Source organism: Littorina saxatilis, linkage group LG11, assembly GCF_037325665.1.
Source record: "Littorina saxatilis isolate snail1 linkage group LG11, US_GU_Lsax_2.0, whole genome shotgun sequence".
Classification (NCBI taxonomy): domain Eukaryota; kingdom Metazoa; phylum Mollusca; class Gastropoda; order Littorinimorpha; family Littorinidae; genus Littorina; species Littorina saxatilis.
The window spans coordinates 1,149,850-1,172,349 of NC_090255.1; the positions used below are offsets into that span (position 1 = coordinate 1,149,850).

Sequence of the window (22,500 nt, forward strand, 5' to 3'; positions counted from 1 at the left end):
CACAAGTCTACTCCCAAGATGTCTTGTCATAGCTTGGTGCTTGTACTATATCTTATTGTCCACTGGTATTGTACAATGTATCGCGGATGGTAGTTTGTTAGTCACATCATCACCCCCCCCCCCCTTAAAACTTGGAGTAATTTGCCTGATCCTTTCCTATACACGCGCGTAAATTTGCACAAGAAAATCAGGGTGGCTTTTTCTGTGTTATTTTCAAAGAGTAATATATTAAAATAGTTCCCTGCAGCCAAATGATTATATTGAGCAACATGAAACAAAATGATTCCATCTTTCTTAGTTTGGATGTTTTAGCTGCTGATCCAAAAAAAAAACCAGTTCTGATGTTTCGATAAACTACGAAGGGTGTTTACTTCTTTTTCGTCTTCTTCGTTCATGGGCTGAAACTCCCACGTTAACTTATTTCACGAGTGGGTTTTTACGTGTATGACCGTTGTTACCCCGCCATTCAGGCAGCCATACGCCGATTTCGGGGGATGCATGTTGGGTATTTACGTGTTTCTATAACCCACCGAATTGAACTCAGACGTAGATACATGATCTTTTTCGTGCGCACTTGGTCTCGTGCTTGCGTGTACACACGAAGGGGGATAAGGCATGAGCAGGTCTGCACATAAGTTGAACTGGGAGATCGGAAAAATCTCCACCCTCAGCCCACCATGCGGCCGTGGCCGGGATTCGAACTCACGACCTTCCGATAAGGAGGCCGATGTCTTTTCCACTACACCACTGCGCCCGTCCGGTGTTCACATTTTAGTTTAATTTCATGAAATAGTTTGCTACGTTCGTACAGTTCGCCCCGTAGAATCTAAAAAGCCTAAAATGTGAACATCAGTCTCTCCTACATGAGTTAGAGAGACCACAAACGTTATACCTAAACCATACACTCACTCATGAGTATCTGGCTTACTATATTTACTATATTATGTAAATGAGGACGTGCACTCTATATCTACATGTATATGTTCGTGTTTATAATGCTACATTTTGTGGTGTGGTATTTTCATGTGAAAGGTCGCGGGTTATTGTCCTTGCTTTACCAGCCAAGGCGACATGGGACCAGGAACTTTGGGCAAAACTTGAGCAACAACTGGCCGTGCACTTCTCTGGTAAGTTTCGTATTAATCTTATCACTGTTTGTACGCATTTTACCATATTAAATGAATAGATGAAAACCACCAACGGGTCTTCTGTTGCTGTTTGCAATAGAGCCTGTCATATATATATATATAACTACTTCCATTATCTGTTCTGCCAAGTATTTTTTATTTTGTCTCTGTCACTCCAAACGGCAGTTGACAGGGACAAAACACTTCCACAGACGTTTAATTTTGTGTGTGTGTGTGTGTGTGTGTGTGTGTGTGTGTGTGTGTGTGTGTGTGTGTGTGTGTGTGTGTGTGTGTGTGTGTGTGTGTGTGTGTGTAGATATACTCCTGAATAAAAAGGAAGAGAGACAGTGGGGGAAAATCCATACTGAAAATGTGCTGGTAGCATTTTAGAACGTAACTGCTGGACAAAGGCAGAATGGTCTGAATTCGGAGTGCCCTGACCCCGCTTGTAATGATCCAACGGTCCACTCTTGTAATCGTTGACAGTTTTTCCTAGATCCTGTGAACGAATTAACTTCGGTTGCATTCTCAACTCGTCACATTGTGTCCTACACGTAAACCCAATTGGTTTAAACACAATTTTATCTATATATATATATAGACTAGTGTCTGTCTGCCTGTCTGTCTGTCTGTCTGTCTGTTCGCGATGCACGGCCAAAGTTCTCGGTGGATCTTTTTCAAATTTGGACACCGTATTCAGCTACACCCCGGACACAACCTCATCGATGAGATATTTCAACACGTGCTCTCAGCGCGCAGCGCTGTGCGCGTTGAACCGATTTTTGTTTTTTTGGTCGGGATCCACTACCAGTAACTCTTCCTTATCTTCTCCAGTGTTTTCAGCCGCGATTATCTCCCTTCCTCCGTGTGGCGTCAATCCATATTCCCGTTACTACGTTACTATTTTTAGAAGGTCACTGCACGTTACTATTTTTAGAAGGTCTCCAGTGTTTTGCGCGTTTATCTCCTTTCCTTCGTGCGCCGGCGAAGCCGGCGTACACCCGGCAAAGCCCGGGTCCCAGGCGCAGCCTGGTATTCGGCTCTACTTCTTCCCGGCGAAGCGGGTAATCATCTAGTTCCAAATACGTGACATGAAACAATTGACAAAAATGTAGCTGGGACACGAACTCAAGCAAATGCTTATTTCACGCAAACCCCAATTAAAGCCCAATTGCTTGGACGGGCGAAGTGGCGCAGTGGTAAGACGTCGGCCTCCTAACCGGAAGGTCGTGAGTTCGAATCCCGGCCGCGGCCGCCTGGTGGGTTAAGGGTGGAGATTTTTTGGGGACCAAGTGCGCACTGAAAAGATCATGTAATCCATATCAGAGTTTGATGGGCTATAGAAACACGAAAATACCAAGCATGCTTCCTCCTGAGTTCTGTTCACGCGCCTAACACACGTTGTTGAAAGGAGCTCCAAGAATGTGTATGAGTGCGCCTTGAGTCGCCTTGTGATGAGATATGTGCGCGTTATAAATTCTCGTATTTATTTAATTTAAAGTGAGAAGTTAAGGTGTAACAGTAAACTTGAATTAATGCACATTCAAATGAATTGTTTCTTTCCGGTAACAAGGCATATGAAGGTGGATCAGTATTTTTAGGAATTTTTCTCTCTTCATTTTTATGTAGTCTAAACGTGTTCTTTTTTCTCAATCATACGCATGTGGCTTTTCCGTGTCAACAACTCACGAGAGTTGAATCCCTTCTGTGGTCTTCAAATCGAGTTTTATTTTTTATTCATTGTTGATGTTTTGAAAGATAAAAAAAAAGGGTAAACAGTCGGGAGGTCGGGAGGAAAAAATAGGGTCGGTCGAGGGACCAGAAACCCTTTTTTTCCGCCTTATATTTTAGGACGCAAAAGTAAACCCTTTTGCTTTCTTTCAGCCGTAACCCCAAGAACACTGATTCCAGTTCTGTACGAGAAGTCATCTGTTCCTTTATACCTCGAAGCTTTCTCTCCGCTCGTCAAGAGAGGCGAGGAAAACCTGGATCAGTTCTGTGACCGCATTTGCGAGACCATCATTGACAAGAAGAAGGTAATCTTCATTGACGTCAAGGGTGAGAGAGGACCTTTGCCTGCTCTTTGTATATTATGTGTTGAAAGGCATATTTCAGGATCTAGTGTAAACTACTAAACGGACATTTATGAAAGTTGATGTATACAATTTTGGGAGGATTTACTTGCTACATTTTTCTCTTTTTTGTTGCTGTTGGTTGTTTTATTTTTTGAAAGCGTATTTCAGTTTTGGACCTTAAGGCGTCACTGCTAGCTAGTTTTTGTATGGGTTTCACTCTGTCAGTTTTTTCTTGAAACGTGAATTTTGGACTAAAATGTTTGCCAAATCGCGCCCCAGATCACCCGGCTTTGATCTTTCGCGCGATGCTGTCGCATTAAGGGAGATTACGATTGGAATTAGGCCTTGTTGTTCACTGAACAGAAAACAACCACCAAGCGCAAACTTCTCCGCAAGAAAAAACAAGAGGCGAAGCCATCAAGGCTCACGTAAGAAATCGACAAACAGTAACACAAACTCAATCACACAAACACACACACACACACACACACACACACACACACACACACACACACACACACACACACACACACACACACACACACACACACACACACACACAGAGAAAGAGCATAGGTGAAACTGTGCAAGAAAGCGAGACACTAGATCTAGATCTGTCTGTCTGCATGTAGCCTACTTACAAGGACACGACTGCCAACTAGTCTCGGCGCGCTCAAAATAATAATGACCGAGACTGTCAGTACTTCCTTTGCGTGACGTCTACCGTCTTACGTCATAATGTGACGTCAATGTAATGTGACGTCTTCAAATGTTAGAGTTTCTACCACAGACATACACACGCACAGACGCACGCACGCACGCACGCACAGACAGACAAAGTTACGATCGCATAGGCTACACTTACGTGAGCCAAAAACCAGTTATTAGCATAAAACAAATTGTGGTTCATATTCGGGGGTCTCCCCCTGCTAGCCAAGTTTTGCGAGTGACTGCACGTCGCTAGCTAAGCAAACAAAAAAAGATGAGATAGGAAGTCTACTTTATCATACGTGAGAGAGACCACTCATTAGATAATAACATCGTTCAAACCACACGTGTGTGTATCATGTAAATGAGGTTATGTCAAGCAAGTGTGGCAGGGACCTGTTTTTCCACTGCTTATGATGCCAAAGTCACCGAGGCAAAAGTCATTAAGGAAACAAAATTGCGTTTGATAATTCCCCTCGATTGAATTTTTAGAACTAACACGTCAAACACTTTCCAGAGTGGCGTTTCTTTGCTTTGACGTAAAAGATTGTACAAGGTTTGGAAGAGATCGAGGTTCCAAAAGGAGCGTCTTCAGTGTCGCCGCCACTACTGGGGACGTTATGAGTAAAATACACGAAAATACAGTATGTTGGATAAACAGAATACTACATGGGTTGCCGTGTCATACCAGATTTACACTCGTTTTCAATAGTGAACAACTCGCTTTTGCTCGCAGTTCAATATTTAAAAAATACAACTCGTGTAAATGTGGTACGACACAGCTAACCCATGTAGTATTCTCTATGTATCGTTAAAAAGAAAGCAACAACGAAGCGAAAACACGAAGGCACTCAACACCGCTTTCCTCATTAGTTAGCCGAAATTTTTATCTTACGATGGAATCCATTGAATTTGTTTTGATTCAGTTGCTGACTGGAGTGAAGAGCTTGTTCCGAGACCAAGTGCAGCAGACTGGTGAAAATGCCGCTGCCCGTCGTCGTGTGTTACAGACATCGCAGAAAGACTTCTCGGGACCACTGAAATCAGAGCCAGAGGCTGTTCATCTTTCCAACGGTAAAATTGGGTTGATCAGGTATCGGCGCCGTTTGTATAGCAAACAAGTTGCTTGAAGTTTCTTCGTTCTCTTTAAGACCATGATACATGGACTTTGATACTTTCATATATTAACGGGATACTCCTGTTCAAAATAACTGTGCTTGATCGCCTCGAGCTTGGGTTTGGAAAGATGATTCCTCCACAAGACAAGTACCTAAGATTAGCGTTTTGAAAGCTCACTAATTCAAATTTCAGGCAGGCAGACAGGGAGAGAGAGAGAGAGAGAGAGAGAGAGAGGGAGAGAAAGAGAAAGAGAGAGAAAGAGAGAGAGAGAGAAAGAGAGAGAGAGAGACGCAGATAATGTATTCAATAGGCCATAGCCCCTTATGAAGGGGTGTGAACAAACGGTTAACATTGCAAATAATTTAACTCATTTGGCGCAAAAAAAAGGTACAAAATAATAATCGCACAACCTACAGATTAAAACATACATTGGACAGTATTAAACTAAGAGGTTACAACATCTCCTAATTTAAAGGCTTTATACAAATACAGGGACACATTTCTGACAACATTTTCTTGAGGTGAGGCCAGGAGCAAGCTGAGTCTAAAAGTGCTTGGGTTTTTATAATATTTAAATGGGATAAATGTTTCTCTTAATCTGTTTAAGTATGGACAACACAAAACAAAATGGACTTCATCTTCTTTCTTTTCTTTACAAAGGGGACACATCAACTGATCGGCATAATATGTTTTTTTTATATCGGTAAGTATGCACAGCAATTTCTGAAATACCGAATCGAAACCTAGTCATAATAAACTTAAGATGTCTATCCACATTCAACAAAAGATAGGGTTTAATGTCATGTACAGTACAAAATGTCCAATAAACAACAAATCTATCACTATTTTGAATAAGATAATCCCACTCTTGCTATCTGCAATCGACCAACCTTTCCCTATAAACACGCAAAACATCTTTTTCATTAAAAACGCCCTGCTCCAACCACACAAAACCAAAACTGTACTCATACAATTTGCAACGGACACCTGAGGCCCAGTTCGTTTTACCACTTTCATCGATTGTATACAACATTATTTTAATATAATTTATGAGGAAGTCTGTGCGCCTCCATCTTTAACAATTTCAACCAGTAGCTAATGCATCTTAAAATAGAATTCAAATATATCGGATATCTGTTTGTCTCGTCATATACGTAGGCTGTTCCATAATTGTTTAGAATCTCAGAAACAGAAACGCATACCAACAATCTAACCAGGCCATTACGGAGATTTAAGAAACGAAACGTTGGGACGTTTCGTTTTGAAGTTGTGGTAAACGTCATTATTTCGGGGGTCTCTCGCTGGAAAGGTGAAGGTCAACTGAAACGGAACGTGGAACGTCAAAACGCAGTCACGTTTTCCACCCCAAAAAAACGAACAATATTTCGTCAACTTTTGTGAGTATTTTTGCACACTAACAGTTTTATTTGTTGGCCATTTTATGCATTGCTAGATTCATCAACCCTTTCACAGTCTTTCAGCGCTGAGAATGTGTTCATTGGAGGTAGACAACTGTTGTGAACTGAAATATTTTGAAGGGTGCTGATCCTGGTACATTTATCCAACTTCATGGTGAGAAAGCAAATGGCGAAGCAGAAGTAGGTCATCGTATCGAATTTTTATTCTGGCTTCGTATGTGATCAGGTGCATGAATTGAAAAATGTGAAGCTCTTGTGCGTGCAATGCGAGTATGTCAATCCTTTATTGACTCGTGGAGTTGAAATTATGCCATGCCCAGTCAGCGGATCATATCCTGCCATGCCCGGCCTTTCATTCCGAAACGAAACGTGAATACATCTAAATCTTGTCTGCGGCCTATGCCGTCTCGTTACACGTTCCGTTTCGCGGGGTGACTCATTCACCAAACGAAACGAGCTGCAAAACGAAACGTGCTGTTTCTTAAATCTCGCTAATTTCTAGACCAATCCTTTCCCAGCCGACACCCAACTGGCCATCCTCTCAAAAGACCTCATTCAGGCCTGGGACCACGTGACATCAGGTATACCTTGTACGGCCCTCATGAAGGCTCGGACAGAGTCTTAAAGGCTCTCAAACCGTTTTTCCGCGGCTGTTTCTTGACATCCGAGAACAGGCTGAACTAGCATGGGGAGATGTCAAGAAAATAGGATGGATGCGATAACAGCAGTGCTCCCTTTGGTGCCAAGAAATCTGTTGTCGCAAAGGCGGTATGCACATGTGCTTTGTCATGCTGCAGCATAAGCCCTCGAATACCTGTGTCAGGACGGTGTTTGTGCCAAGCCCAGACTACTTTAAGCCATTTCATGATAGAACTGATAAACAAAGGTTGCGTCACAACTGACGACATTCCGTATTGATTCAGACTAGCCATTGCTGATTTTTTCAAGTATTGTCAGGAACCACTCTGCCCTACCCCTCTTCTTCCCGTCACTGGGTTCATGTGGTACCCAACCGGCACATCGCTTTGGCGCCATTAAATATTTGTTTAAGATCTTTTCGAATGCAGAGCTTTTAATGCCCAGGGCATATTGCATTTCCCTGATGAAAATGAAGGGATCTTCTCGTGTTATCCGTTCAAGAGCGCTAATGTTTTGAGGATAACGGATGAAATAAGTAGACCAGGATGGGTACCATTTTTGAGGCTCCATCTACCAGGTTTTAAATTGTTGTACACGTTTTACACCACGGCTCTACAAAGAGCATTCACCCCAAAACATATCACCGAACTGTCATGCAAATCGGCCTCTTTTAAGCCTTATTTTGAGTTATTGTAAGTCATGGCTCGGAAATCGCGATTGTTGAGTTTCATGGCGCAATCTCATACATTGCGCGGTCAGTATCTTCCCGAGTCGATTATATGAAAACGACATAACTCTGGACTGATTTTATTTTTTTGTGTCAAGCCTCACAATAGTCTACTATTTGACGGCGTGATTTTGTTTTAAACGCCGTATTGCTAGGGGGTCCTGATTTGGCCTATTATGGTCCGCTGGACCCGAAAAGAAACAGCTAACTAACTAACTATTGCTAGGAGCCTGGATTCTAAATAATAATGGAACAGCCCTCGTACAAGGTTCGCATTCGAACTCCTAAGAACTTCTTCAATGCAAATAAATGGACTTTTTCACACTGCAGAGCAGCCTTATCCAGTCCGCATATCTCAGCACCATACTGTACAATTGGTTGTACTTGGGAATCAAACAACTTCAAAAAAACATTCAAACTATTATTATTAAGCACAGATAATCTTTGTATAATACACATCAGAGCATTTTTGGCCCGGTTTGAGAGATCGCTACAGGCAGCAGTGAAGCTGAGTCGAGTTGAAAACAATATTCCTAAATACTTATACACGTTTACAACAGGTAAAATATCTCCCCCATATGTCCATCTTTCCCTTGCACTCAAATATCCACCCTTCCTAAACACAATAATGTTACTTTTACTCATGTTTACCTTTAATTGAAGAGAGGACACTGCCCTGCGTAAATTATTTACCTGAGTCTGTAGACCCACAACAGTCTCTGATAACAACAATAAATCATCAGCAGGCAAAATAATAAACAATTCCAAATAATCATCAGTGAATGTGGCACCATGTCTTCCATACTTTTATTTTTACATTATCATACATACTCTTCACACATCTAAAGAATTTACCTTTTATACCATTTGTTAACAGAATTGGCCAGAGCAAAGCTCTGTTGATGGAATCAAACGCCTTCTCAAAATCTATAAAGGCAACATACAGCTTACGATTCAAAGAAAATTGTTTCTGTACAAAGGCCAACAGTGTAAACATATGATCAACAGTGGAATAATTCTTCTTAAAACCAGCTTGATATTCCCCCGTACTGTTATTACATTCAATCCATTCTTGCAACCTGTTATTAATCACAGTACTATAGACCTTGCTACTAACATTACACAGCGAAATTCCACGATAATTATTTGGATCATTCACATCGCCTTTCTTAAACAAAGGGATAACAATGGACTCAGTCCAACTTTCTGGAATACACCCTGGAATTTTTTTTAAAAAAGGGTACCAAACAGTCAATCCCTGGAGAAAAAATAGTTTTCAAAAGTGATCCTATTATTCCATCTGGCCCAGCAGATTTGTGAGGTTTTTAACTTCAAGCTGCGATCAGCACTTCTTCTTTTGAAATAGGACGATTCAAAATACCTTCATCGTCTTCATATTCAATTTCTTTAGCCTCAATTGCATCTTTTTCCAATAATACTTTGAAATGCTGAACAAGTATCAACACAGGTATCAACTGGTATGTTGTTCTTTCTTTATTTTTATTTTGAGGATAATGTCTGCATTATATTCCAAAATTCTTGTTGATCATTTACAGATTCAATAAGTTTTTGTAATGTCAAATCATTATACAATCTTTTCTTTCTTTCTAACATGTTTATATATTGAGAGAGAGAGAGAGAGAGAGAGAGAGAGAGAGAGAGAGAGAGAGAGAGAGAGAGAGAGAGAGAGAGAGAGAGAATGAGAGAGAGAGAGAGAGAGAGAGAGAGAGTGAGAGAGAGAGAGAGAGTGAGAGAGAGAGAGAAGTGTTTGCACGGTTCAATATATAATAAAGTGCTATCGACACGTACTGACAGCGAACATTGAGTTAAAAACTGAATAGGGATACGCTGCGTGTCAATTGCTATACTTGTTTTTGTCATTTTGTGTCGATAACACTACAACAAATTGCTCAGATGACACGTTGTGTAAATAAGACGTAGTAATTACGGCAGTGACTCCGTTTTGTCCTGCATTTTGCTCTCATACAGTGGTGAACCTTGCACACATTAAAGGCACAGTAAGCCTCCCGTAAACCATCACTGAGCTCCCCGAGCCTCTACATACAGTGCAAGCATACTTCCATTTGAACGCTCACCGAACGGGAACATCCTGGCTGCTTTCTGTCGAGAGTGAGACATATTTTTAAAGAATTTATTTTCGTGGACTATCCGAACGGACGATCATGCAGGTGCTAGACCTAACTTTTAAAATCTAAATAATAAATTGACAGCTTGTTACTCAAACATTCTTAAATCATAAAAGAATTATTTTTTCATCAAGACAAGATCAGTACAATTCGAAGTTTTGAAAGTTTGAAAAAAGAAAAGCCCGGAAGGGTGTCACTCAAGGTCGTCGTTCCCCAAGCGGACGAACTTTCTGCATATCGCTTGCTTCCAGCCAACCGCCGCCGATAAGTTCGTGTGAATCGCAGCCGTTTGTTGCGTTTTAGATTCAGAGGTACACAATAACGTGCTATTGCAGATAAACTTACAGCGAGTCGCATTGAAATCACAAACTGACGACTAAATTGTGAAAAAAAGGAAACTGGATCACACAGGTTCACGATGGCTCAGGGGTGAGATACACCACGCAAAAATAAATTCTTTGAAAATTGCTCGCTCTTCACGGAGGGCACCTAGGATGTTATCAAGCGGTGAGTGTTTAAATGAAAGGGTGTTTGTACTGTGTGTAAAATCCTGACAGTATCTGTGATGGTTTACGGGAGGATTACCTTTAACCAGATTACAGATTTTAATATATAAATTCGCAATGTTTTGTCGGCTAGCGTTATAAATAAGCCACGGCAATGGAAAAAAGTCGATTGTATCTTCATGATTCAAAGCTTAACACTAGTAGTTGTAAATTGTTTTTGCCTTTTGTTTATCAGAGAGAGTCAGGCAGCGTATGTCTAGGAGAGGTTGGCAAACCCAGGAAACAGATTATCCCTATGGCCGTCATCAGCCTGCGGACTTCATGTTTCGTATTCACCCAATTACGACCGGAGATTGGAATGAGGGAAGGTCAAGTCCCACCACGAGCGTTGGGTCTTCTGACGTTAGATCCGGATATAGTGACGAAAGCTCAGGTTACAACACCGACTATTTGCAACCTATTCTGAACTTTGAGGGAGACTCTGAATGCTCTTCCAATGAAAACGAAGCCACTTCTTCTCAAGTGACCGCCCCAATAGGTATGCGAAGCATTGTGTGTGTGTGTGTGTGTGTGTGTGCGTGTGTGTGTGTGTGGGTGTGTTTGTATGTGCGTACGTGTGTGTGTGTATGTGTGTGTTTGTGTGTGCGTGTGTGTATGTGTATGTGTGTGTTTGTGTGTGCGTGGGCATGTATTTTGTGTGTGTGGATGTGTAAGGAACATTATTATAGTAGGCTGACCATCAGATCTTTGGTTATTGTATCTCATGTTTTCATTTGTTAACGTTTATTTTTACCAGCGACTGTGATTTCCTATACGTTATGAAGTATGCATGAGCCAGCAACGTTAAGCCGTACAAGTGGTGGTATTTGTTTTTACATGCGTACGCGTGTGGGTGCGTGCGTATGTTTTGTCTTGGCCAGCAAACAATAGCCTGGTCAAGATCAATCAATCAATATGACGCTTATATCGCGCGTATTCCGTGGGTACAGTTCTAAGCGCAGGGATTTATTTATGCCGTGTGAGATGGAATTTTTTACACAATACATCACGCATTCACATCGGCCAGCAGATCGCAGCCATTTCGGCGCATATCCTACTTTTCACGGCCTATTATTCCAAGTCACACGGGTATTTGGTGGACATTTTTAGCTATGCCTATACAATTTTGCCAGGAAAGACCCTTTTGTCAATCGTGGGATCTTTAACGTGCACCCCCAATGTAGTGTACACGAAGGGACCTCGGGTTTTCGTCTCATCCGAAAGACTAGCACTTGAACACACCACCTAGGTTAGGAAAGGGGGGAGAAAATAGCGGCCTGACCCAGGGTCGAACACGCAACCTCTCGATTCCGAGCGCAAGTGCGTTACCACTCGGCCACCCAGTCTCAAGAGAGTTATCCTTCTTGTAAATTTATTTAAAAAAAAAATCAAAATGCAGAAGGTGTTGAGTATAAGGCTAGTGACGGTGGTGGGAAGGGGGTCGGGGTGCTGCAAGTTTGTATAGTTCGATATTACTGAACGGATCGATACAGATGAAAATTAGATCAATTTTGTGTCAAGAAGTCAGATGTGAATAATCCCTTTAAGTTTAACATTATTTAGTGAAGCTGTTACAGCATTTTTTAAAATTATTTTTAGCAAATGGATGGGGGGGGGGGGGGGGGGGATGTAATTCAATCAAGTTGGCATTTTAATGAAACAGATCCTGTGATTGGTCAGAATGCCCCAACTCATTAAAAATTACCGGTCATTAATTGTCGATAATCACTCGCTAAAAAAGCCATTAGCCACCTGCTGGCGAGGCGCATTGATACAACCTCAACTAGTCTCGGTTAGCTTTGAGGGTCATTTTACAAGTAGGAAATATGAAGGCCAACGAAATACCGAGACCATAAGGTATGCGAAGTGATGACGTCGAATACGTGACGTAAGCTGATGCATGAATTCCTCCAGACTACGTCAGTCAATTCCAAAGATCGCTTTTGTGATGAAAAGAGTTTGCTGTCCAGAAACCCGTCAAAAAAGAAGGGAAAATGTGTGTGAAAGAAAACAAAGCAGGAGCAGAGTGATAAGATAGGAATACGATAAGATAGACATATTTCTTGGGACTTGACCCTTGCAGGTAGGTGGACTGAAAGTAGTGTGTGAACAGAACACAACCAATTCTGTCTGTTTACCATCGCATGAAAAGAGATCGTCGTCAGATTGAATTACAATAACATTAACATGCTTCCATTTGAAACTTCTCGGTCTTCATCGTGGATTGACGCCCTCCCAAAGTCTAATTGAAGCCCTCCGTCGCTTCGCTCCGTCGGGCGTCAATACACATTTTTTAAAAAGTCCCAGGGTCCGGAAACGTTCTTTGCAGATAGAATATTCTTTCTTCAACAAAAACATTTTTTTTAAACATCCAATTAGTATGATCATAAAGAGGCAGCCCCCTTATTATAAGTCTTCAAATAAGCAACATGATTTAGAAGATGAAAACGTGTCAGTTTAGGTAGAACTTGTACGTCTCTTCTCGAACTTACACTGTGTTACCTGTCAAATTTTTGATGTTGTTTTCGTATATTTTAAGACAAACTATTAAGAAGACAAATCTTTATTCATAATTGTTTCAGTTTAAAACTGCGCATAAATAATAATGAAATGGCAAGAGGCTGGGAAAACGAAAAGCATGTCCAATCTTCATATGCAGCAATGTGTCCTAGAAATTACATCTGAATGTCAAGAAAAGCGGGATTCGGGCTTACGTCTCCATCTGATATTATTTGTTTTGTCGACATTTTGACTGTGTTATTTCTAAAAATCATGCTAAATGTAAAGCCTGTTTTTAATTTTTGGCGAAGTTTTGGCACTGATTTGTCTTCAATTAAGGCATACACCTCCACTAATTAAAGTGAATGAGAGCCATTTCTGCGGTCTTCTAACCTTTTTTGTAACCCAGTTCTTTTTTAACAGATGCAGAGTTCCAGCGACCAATCTTCAGCAGCTCATGGCAGTTCAGTGAAACCTTCACTTCCAAAGGCGGACAGCTGCAAGCAGTGGATTCCGATGTCATCCTCTCCGTCCCCGAAAAGGCAGTTAACAATGGGAGTGGGGAAGAGCCGCATGCCTGTATGGCAATTGCATTGCATTCAATGGGTACAATCAGATATAAAGCCTTTGGTTCAACAGAGCAAAGTTTGTTCACTCCTGGCGCTACGGACCTGCGAGTGGAGACTTCTTCTGCTCAGAGTACAACGACAGCTGAAGCAACTATCCATGGTGCCATTTCCACTGACTTGAATGGAGTGCATGAAAAACTCAAAATGAGTGTAACTGAATCCATCTGTAGTCCAGTGGTGGAATATTATGCTGGAGAAAATTTTGTTTTCAAGAAACCAGTTTGCATCTCCCTGCCCCATTTTCTACCTCCTGACGCCAATGAGCATGAGGTCAAAGTTTACCAGGTTAACAGAGACCAGCAGGGAGAAATCAACGTCGAGATTTTACAGCTTGTTCAGAGAGACAGTTTTGATGAGACGCACGAAGAAAAGAATGATACCAGTACAGCCGATGCAACAAGTCATCCAGGACAGTTCTACTTTCTGAAGAAAACAGAATCAGTATTGTCACTGATCATTTCACTGCCTATTTTTGTTCTCATGGTATTAAGCAAGCAGCTCCCTTTTTGAGTTTCCATCTATACGGAAGACACGTCAGGAGGAAAACACCAGACGTGGACCTCAGCTTGTATATTTGGGATGGACGGATTGATAACAGCGACTTCCGCAAGGTAATGTCTTTCATCAGTCACTTTTTTATCATTATCATTATATTTTTTTTAAACGTCATTTCTTTTTGAAGTTTTTAACATTCTGAGTTGCAATGATACTGCATGTATTGTAGGGCACAGGGTATGGCAACTTCTTATAGTTCAGTGTTAAAAGCAACGTTTATTGTAGTAAATCGTCACTGTGACGAATTTCAACAGTACATAAGGTAGAAACTGTGTATTAACTGCATCCTTTAATAATTAATGTAGATTTAATCACTAATATTTTCTTGAGCGTGTGTGTGTGTGTGTGTGTGTGTGTGTGTGTGTGTGTGTGTGTGTGTGTGTGTGAGTGTGTGTGTGTGTGTGTGTGTGTGTGTGTGTGTGTGTGTTGATTTGTCCAAAGTGTATAACGGGGGTATATCAAAAAGTTAATGCTTAGTGAAAAAGACTGAAGCAGTAAGTGAAGCAATAAACACAACTGAGGAAACCCTTGAATGGACATTTTTCAACTTCGCATTCCTTTTTTTGCACGCCTAATGTGTACTTAAAATGTGTCTAATTAATTAATTGTTTGCATGTGCACTTGAAAGACCGTTGGGTCAATATATTTGTGAATGTATTGTTTTGTCAATAACAAACTTTCCAACAACCTATCTTTCTTGTTTTTTTATTCTGAATTTTGGAACGTTGACAGTCTCTTTGTTTTTGGATTTGTGTCTAGAAAGAGCAGGTGAACTCAAACGGTGAAATGGTGCTCATCGCACGAAAGACCCTGGGACGCATTGGGGCAGACACAGCAGCTGAAGTTGACGTGGGAGTTCGTATCCATCTTTCATCTCAGGCTGATGCTAGCGACTCCAACGAACAAGGAGTCACTTGGATGCATAAGACTCGAGATGGCACAAGATTGCGTTTTAGTCCAATAAAGGTACATTTCAGAACGTGTATTTTTTTCTCATTCGACAAAAGGAATAAATCTTGTTGCTAAGTTTACGTAACACTTAATGAATTGCGGTACTATAATTATTGTCCCCACAAGTCATGTTTTGCCTGTACGATGTATGCTCAAAACAGAATTATCAAATGTAATTTTTGTGGAGACTTTCGCGTTTTTGACCCAGATTGCAACATCCAGTGGATCTACTCTGCTCCTATATACATCCATGCAACATCCAGTGGATCTACTCTGCTCCTATATGCATCCATGCAACATTGCCCGAGTCAATAAGAAATTAAAAAGGGCTTTGACCTCTGATTTACATAATAATAATGACAGTGACAGTTACAGTGTTTTTTGCAGACATACTATTGACAGTAATAATAATAATAATAATAATAATAATAATAATAATAATAAATGAGCATTTATATAGCGCAACATCATAACTTTACAATTATGCTCTTTGCGCTTGACACATTTAAAATTAAAACACAGTTATACAAGCTGATTTACATCTACATTCATAGTCAGCAACGCTTAATTAAAAGCATACACTATCGAACATACATTACAAAAGATTCAAGGACCTTGCAACAAAAAGGATTTTTGTCTGCTTTAAAAAACCTTACTTAATAATGTCATAAGTTTGTCATTTTGGCCCACACACACTTTGATTATAATTTTCACTGTGATACTGTAGACTCTTGATTTAACTCTACATCCTTTCCAAGGTAGTTAACATTTACAGTCATAACCTTTAGACTACGCCTTCTTTGCGATTGTTCTTAAGCTTCACATGCCTACCAGCTTTTTCCCTCCCGACAGGATAAGGAGGAATTAAGAAAGAATAACACATACTTCGAATATTGAGAAAAGAACAAATTGCCCATGTTATGGTTTGCTGGTACATTCTAGCAAGGACAGGGGGTCCTGATTTGGCGTATGGTCCGCTGGACCCAAAAAGCAACATCAATCAATCAATCTAGCAAGGATAGTAGAGGCAGGACACAGGAGATTGGAACGCACGTTTTATTCAGCCATCTTGAATCAGGGGGAGGGAAGTTACTCCACGAGTACAGAAACATATTAGAAGTAGTCTCCCATTTAGTTATCTTTGAAATTGTACTTGGAACATTTAGGACAAAATGTAACAGCCCATGTACTGAAATACCTAATTCTTGACCTTTTTGCATAATGAATAGGCTAACACGAATGACATCCTTACAGATATCAGTGGAAATGACAAATGAATCGTTCTTGAATTTGTTACAATACAACCATCTTTGGAAACATTCGGGCATCAGCTTTCTGATTGTAAAGGTACTAACAGTATTTAATTTTAATTCCAGACAACTTTATTATATAATTTAAGAAATAATTTGTAAATATTTGAAATTATAACACAGTTATTGTTCACCCTATTTGTTGCCAGAGAATCGAACTTGAGAGGTTTTGCTCATGTCCCGGGCTGGATAGGCCAGAGACAGTGACCTGGGCTCTTCAGGCGCGGAGTGATCCGATAGAGATGAAGTCCACTGAACGTTACCTTGACGTGGGCTACGTTGATGTGGGCTACGTCAGAAAAGGCCAGGGAGAATTTGAGTTTATGCCCGACTCGGCAGCACCATTCGAGACTCTGCCAGTTTGGGTGGAAGTAAGTTTTCTTTCAAAATTTAGATATGAAATCGAAACTTGTTTGGTAATTTGATGAGTTGATAAGAACTTCGTTTTCTAAAAAGAAAAAAAAAGATACAGAACTCTTGTCGTTTTCGTGAGAGAAAAAAAATAATACGGGGTACCTGCATGACTCCAAGACAGCATTTTTTAAATCAACAATTTCACCTTTCCTCATCCCCCTTTTACACACACACACACACACACACACACACACACACACACACACACACACACACACACACACACGCAATTTGGAATTTAGTGATCATGCAATATATTTGACAAAAAGACAGGAGCATGGTAAACCACAGTAACACACACACACACACACACACACACACACACACACATGCACACACGCACGCACACTGACATACACGAACACACACACACAGTTTATGTGTGTTTTTGTTGTTATGTTGTGTTGAACATTTTGAACCTGCTACATTCACTAATCAAGGGAAGAAAAACGTTTGCGTGTGGGTCTTTTGGCTCGGTTTTATGGACTTACCCCTTGACTCCCCCTTTGATTTCCATTGTATTAACCATGCCTTCCATAACAGCTTTATATAAGTTAGACAGAACAAAAAGTTGGAAGTTAAAAGTAGATTTCATCGGTAAAACTGGATTTTTCTCTCCGCATGTTCGTGCGACATTGTTTGTAGGTTTCAATACGGTTGGTCTTTTCAAAACACACACGAATAAGAAACATAACACCAACAAGTTTATGTAGAGAAGCTAGCACCCCTTGACAGATCGAACTTCTAAGAATGATTAGTCTTTGGAGGGTGACGGTGCAGCATCCGTCCGCCAAGGTAATAATTGTGGCCCAAATGGAAAACGTAACAAAGGTAAACAATGCATCACATTTTGTACTCCAACTAAAACATTCATTCCCGTTTCATTTCATGCAAACATTGTATGCTATTGAGGGAACTTAGCTGAGGTATTTGGCATAATTTTAGGATCAAAGAGGTGTTCTGTACAGGGTCATGTGGCCACCGCTTAAAAAAGGGCCCTTTAATCAACAATTACCAGAATGAGCACAACTTTTAAAATCGAGGACGAAGTCAATCAATTATCTATGAAAAACAGTTTGTTTTCTTTGGCTATCTGGCGTATTCCTTTAGTAATGCCAGTCAAGTGCCTGTGTGGCATAAACAAGTTTGAATGCAATGACATGAGAATGAATGTTTTAGTTTGTTACGCAAATTTGTGCAGTATTTTATTTTGTTCTTGTTGCTAAGTTCAGAATAAAAACAAACAGGTTGATAATATCCAAAGATAGAAATGAACACACTAGATAGTTTTCATTACTGATACCAAGTTTGTTTTCTGAAATATTTGAAACTTGATTTAATTTATTGTAGGTGACAGAATGCACGCGCACCCATTCCACGGAACGAGTTTCACCACAAGCGTGGTCACCCATGGAGACAGGAGAACTCCAAGGGGCAATGGCAAACCCACCAAGGTCCGATTCAAACTCTTGCGCAAGCAACTTGCTCCACGGTCCAGGTAGTCTTCCGCAAAGTTATCATCACATACCGAGTGTCAGACACCAGGGACAACCAACTGTTTCAGAAGGGGGATTCGGTACAAAAACAGTTGTCAACATCGCTAAGGTTATTGCAAACAATGTTGACCTCGCGTCAATGCTACATCCACAGGGAAGTGGAAGGGAAAGCTACGTTGAACGGAAGATGAAATCCGCGACTGAAACATGTCTGGCCTCAGGCAGAGCTGGATCAGATCAGTATGTAGAAGAGACAGACAGGAAATCACTGACTTCATCTTCCGGGCAAGGTGCGCATCTGAACGGAAGCGGAAGTGGATGGCACTTTCCGGGTGTAAGGAGTAGTACGAGCAGTGTGAGCCGGAGAGACGTCCATCATATTGAACGTTCTCACGATGAGGAAAGCATTGAGACAAATGGAGAAGACATGAATGGGTCAACACTGCAGGCAATGGAGGCTGCGAGCCCTGTGTCTCTAGAACAGTCAAACGGTTTCTCGTCATCCCAGAACAGAGAGCGTCACTCCTTTCAAATTCAGAGTCCTGTTCCTTGCTCTGCTGACGTGGCCACTAACGGCACCAACGGGAGCCATGTTCCAGAAAACGACGATTAACTCTCAGAAACGTTGACCAACATGGATATTGTCGAGGACTTAGTTATAAGTACGTCGGCAAAAGATGTTTGCTCTCTCTGAAGTAAAAAAAACACCAACAACTGTGGAAGAAATGTGTATCTGAAAATCATTTGCAGCGTACATGTACATATTTTCTTAGTAGGCGTAAGGGAGACACCTATGCGACGCATCTCTAGTAGGGTAGTTCATTTAGAAATTCACCATATTCATTTTTCTGCTTTTTTCGTGCTAGTGGACTAAGAGCATGAATGCAGGGACAACCCGCTTTTTCCATTTGTAAAGAATGTGGATGTGTGTGTTTTGTATTCCCCTAGCAACAACAAAAAATACACCTAGCTACCAGAATGAATTCGTGATAGTGCAGGAGCGAGGACTTGACAATGTGTGAACTACATGTACTATTTTGCTGTTGAAAGTTTTACTTTAGATAAGATACATTTCATGTGCAAACAACACATAACATTATGCATTAAGATCAACACGTACACGCCTATAGTATCCCTAGAATCGAAGGAAACTGCCATCTCCAGTATTGTTCTTTGTGTAGTCGTCAAGGGAAGCTTCTTATTCACATTTCGTCTTTCAGCATATCAAAACAGAAGTGTACATGTGAGCAGAGTACTAGTATGACACTTTTATTTCTTTCAAGAGAAAGTCACACCTACGCATAACGGGGGTAAGCAAAACTCCCCTTTAAACCCCCTGGACTGCGGGAAGAATTTAGTTAAAACTTAAAAAGTCATAACCTGTAAGATATAATAATTATATACAAACTGAGAGCAAGGTCGTCAAGGGAGACAATCATTTTGCTGCACTCCAAAGTGCAACATACAGCACGACGGTTTTGATTATGATTGAGACTCGGACGAGTTTTAAAACTTTTAGGCGGGCAAATAAACAGTCATCTTTTGTCAAATTTGGTCAAACAAGGGGAAAACATGGAACATGTTTAGATATAGTTCTTGCATTTTCAGTTTTTTTTTATCCTGGATATATTTCGGTCAGTTTTTTTTTTAAACTGTGTCAACCCATGGTAGGACTAGCTACACCTGAACTTAATAATCTTACCCTTAACTACTGATCGACTAATAGTGTCGGCCCAGTCTGTCAGCCCTTGGTAGGACTAGCTACCCCTGAACTTAATAATCTTACCCTTAACTACTGATCGACTAATAGTGTCGGCCCAGTCTGTCAGCCCTTAACAGTATTGTTGATAACATGTTTTGTTTGATTAAGGGTATTCAGCTGGTAATTCCTTGTTTTCACTACCTATTTTATTCATGTTTTTAGTACTTAGTTAGTGGACGAATTTTTTGCAATGTATGTTTGATGGTGTATGCTTTTAATTAAGCGTTGTTGACTATGAATGTAGATGTAAATGCTTGTATAACTGTGTTTTAATTTTAAATGTGTCAAGCGCAAAGAGCATAATTGTAAAGTTATGATGTTGCGCTATATAAATGCTCATTTATTATTTTTATTATTATTATTATTATTATTATTTAAGTTATTGAGACATCCCAGTGCACTAAGGGATTTATAGAGCAAATCGAGAAAATTCATTATTGAACGAAGCGCATAGCGCTGAGTTCAATAATTATTTTCGAGATTTGCTCTATAAATCCCTTAGTGCACTGGGATTGTTTCAATAACGATATTGTCAGTACCGCCATAGAAAAAAGAAGATTCCAAACGCACATTTTGCTACGCGCATTTGAATAGGCATAACTGTGTGGTTAGGTCGTCAGTGTACAGTAAGATCTACTTTTGTGTGGGGTGTCTCAAGTGTGTCGTGCTTTCGTCACACGCATTTAATTTTCTGTTGGTAAATTCCAGTGTAGCGTTAAGCTGAACAGTGAGGATCTTTCAGAGAGACCTCATTTGAACTCGGAGAAAGGACTGTACTCTTCGTTATTTGCGATTCGAAACCTCCAGTCGAAGTTCGACGGATTGACTGTGCGGAGTGACTCCCCTTGAATTGACTCGAAGTCGAAGGACTCGACGGTTGCACATTTTCAAAATAAATGTGGCATATTTCTCGTGTTGTATCTTCACTCATCGGGGAGTCTGATACTAAATATGAACGGTAAGAATGCTCTGAACCCTACATGTTTTATATCCCCATCGTTTTTTGGTTCATATTATTATTATTATTTTTATTATTATTATATTTCATAGCATGTTTTCCATTTCATCCAAAAACATGGGAGAATTTCTAAATTACACGAGATGCGTATGTATAGAGGCTTTTGTTCCCTTGACATTTGTGTATGATTATACCCAAACAAATATTCTGCACATGAGATCAGTATTGTCGCGCTATTACCTTTGAAACTGTGACTGTTCGTGATTTGAGGAGGATGGAAATAGTATAATGATTTTCTTCGTTTCTGTGTGACTGTGATTACAGTTTCTCTGCTCTGTTTACCTTCATTGTTGTTGCCATATTTAACTGTTTTTTGTTGTTGTCTCTTTCAAGATGGTGCTGACTTCTGCTGTAGATTCTGAGAAAATGACCTAATGATTAATTTAGTTGACAGTTAGTTTTCATATTTTGTCTTGCTTTTTGGAAAATATCATGTATATAAGTAGCACTACAGTTTATGTTAATTTTTTTGTAATCCTTTTATGACATTAGATAACATTACCTGTCATCTACGTGTTATGTAAACGTTAGGCATTTCTTCCCTCTCCTGAAACCAACCTTGTAAACCACCGTCCAGCATCCTTCCACTTTGGTAGAAACTTAAACTCTACATCCTGACCACTTTCTGTGCTACCCCCCGCGGGTTAGGAGGAAGAATTTACCCGATGCTCCCCGGCATGTCGTAAGAGGCGACTAACGGATTCTGTTTCTCCTTTTACCCTTGTTAAGTGTTTCTTGTATAGAATATAGTCAATTTTTGTAAAGATTTTAGTCAAGCAGTATGTCAGAAATGTTAAGTCCTTTGTACTGGAAACTTGCATTCTCCCAGTTAGGTAATATATTGTACTACGTTGCAAGCCCCTGGAGCAAATGTTTGATTAGTGCTTTTGTGAACAAGAAACAATTGACAAGTGGCTCTATCCCATCTCCCCCCTCTCCCCGTCGCGATATAACCTCGAACGGTTGAAAACGACGTTAAACACCAAATAAATAAATAAAGAAAGACTTTCTGTGCTAAGTTTGAATTGTTTGCTTGACTGACTCAAAATTAGTTATTGAATTTGCTAATTAAATTTGTCATTAAAAGCGATTTTTCGCAAACGGATTTATTGTATTCCTCATCTCCTCCTGAATTCAAAAATATATAGATATGTCATGTTTACTCAAAACTTTGCTCGGAATGAAAGGAAATATATTCAGTAAGTACGGACGCGTACGTGCTTCGCGGCGGCGAGCGTGACCCGTCTTGTTCTTGGTTATCCCGTCTGTTTGAATGTAGTCTCGGCGATTATTTGTTTGTGGTGTTTATCTTGATTTTGTGTCTTCATATCGCTCCACGTAACTTTTTTTTTGTTTTTTGT

At 40.4% G+C, this 22,500-nt stretch overlaps 1 protein-coding gene and 1 long non-coding RNA gene across 2 annotated transcripts in view; both read left to right on the forward strand.

Moving 5' to 3' along the window:
* Window positions 1–3,157, forward strand: part of LOC138979375 (uncharacterized) — a 7,362-nt gene extending 4,205 nt beyond the window's left edge. The window contains exons 4-5 of the long non-coding RNA XR_011460007.1: window positions 1,033–1,127; window positions 3,012–3,157. This is a non-coding gene — a long non-coding RNA (uncharacterized lncRNA). The remainder of the gene's footprint in view (window positions 1–1,032; window positions 1,128–3,011) is intronic.
* A 1,683-nt stretch (window positions 3,158–4,840) lies between these two features.
* Window positions 4,841–22,500, forward strand: part of LOC138979376 (uncharacterized) — a 17,747-nt gene continuing 87 nt past the window's right edge. Inside the window, exons 1-6 of the mRNA XM_070352083.1 lie at window positions 4,841–4,984; window positions 10,702–11,004; window positions 13,428–14,244; window positions 14,948–15,154; window positions 16,599–16,820; window positions 18,214–22,500. The exon at window positions 18,214–22,500 is cut by the window's right edge and continues 87 nt beyond it. Coding sequence (XP_070208184.1) covers window positions 14,975–15,154; window positions 16,599–16,820; window positions 18,214–18,972 — 1,161 coding nt within the window. The 5' untranslated portion in view covers window positions 4,841–4,984; window positions 10,702–11,004; window positions 13,428–14,244; window positions 14,948–14,974 and the 3' untranslated portion in view covers window positions 18,973–22,500. The remainder of the gene's footprint in view (window positions 4,985–10,701; window positions 11,005–13,427; window positions 14,245–14,947; window positions 15,155–16,598; window positions 16,821–18,213) is intronic.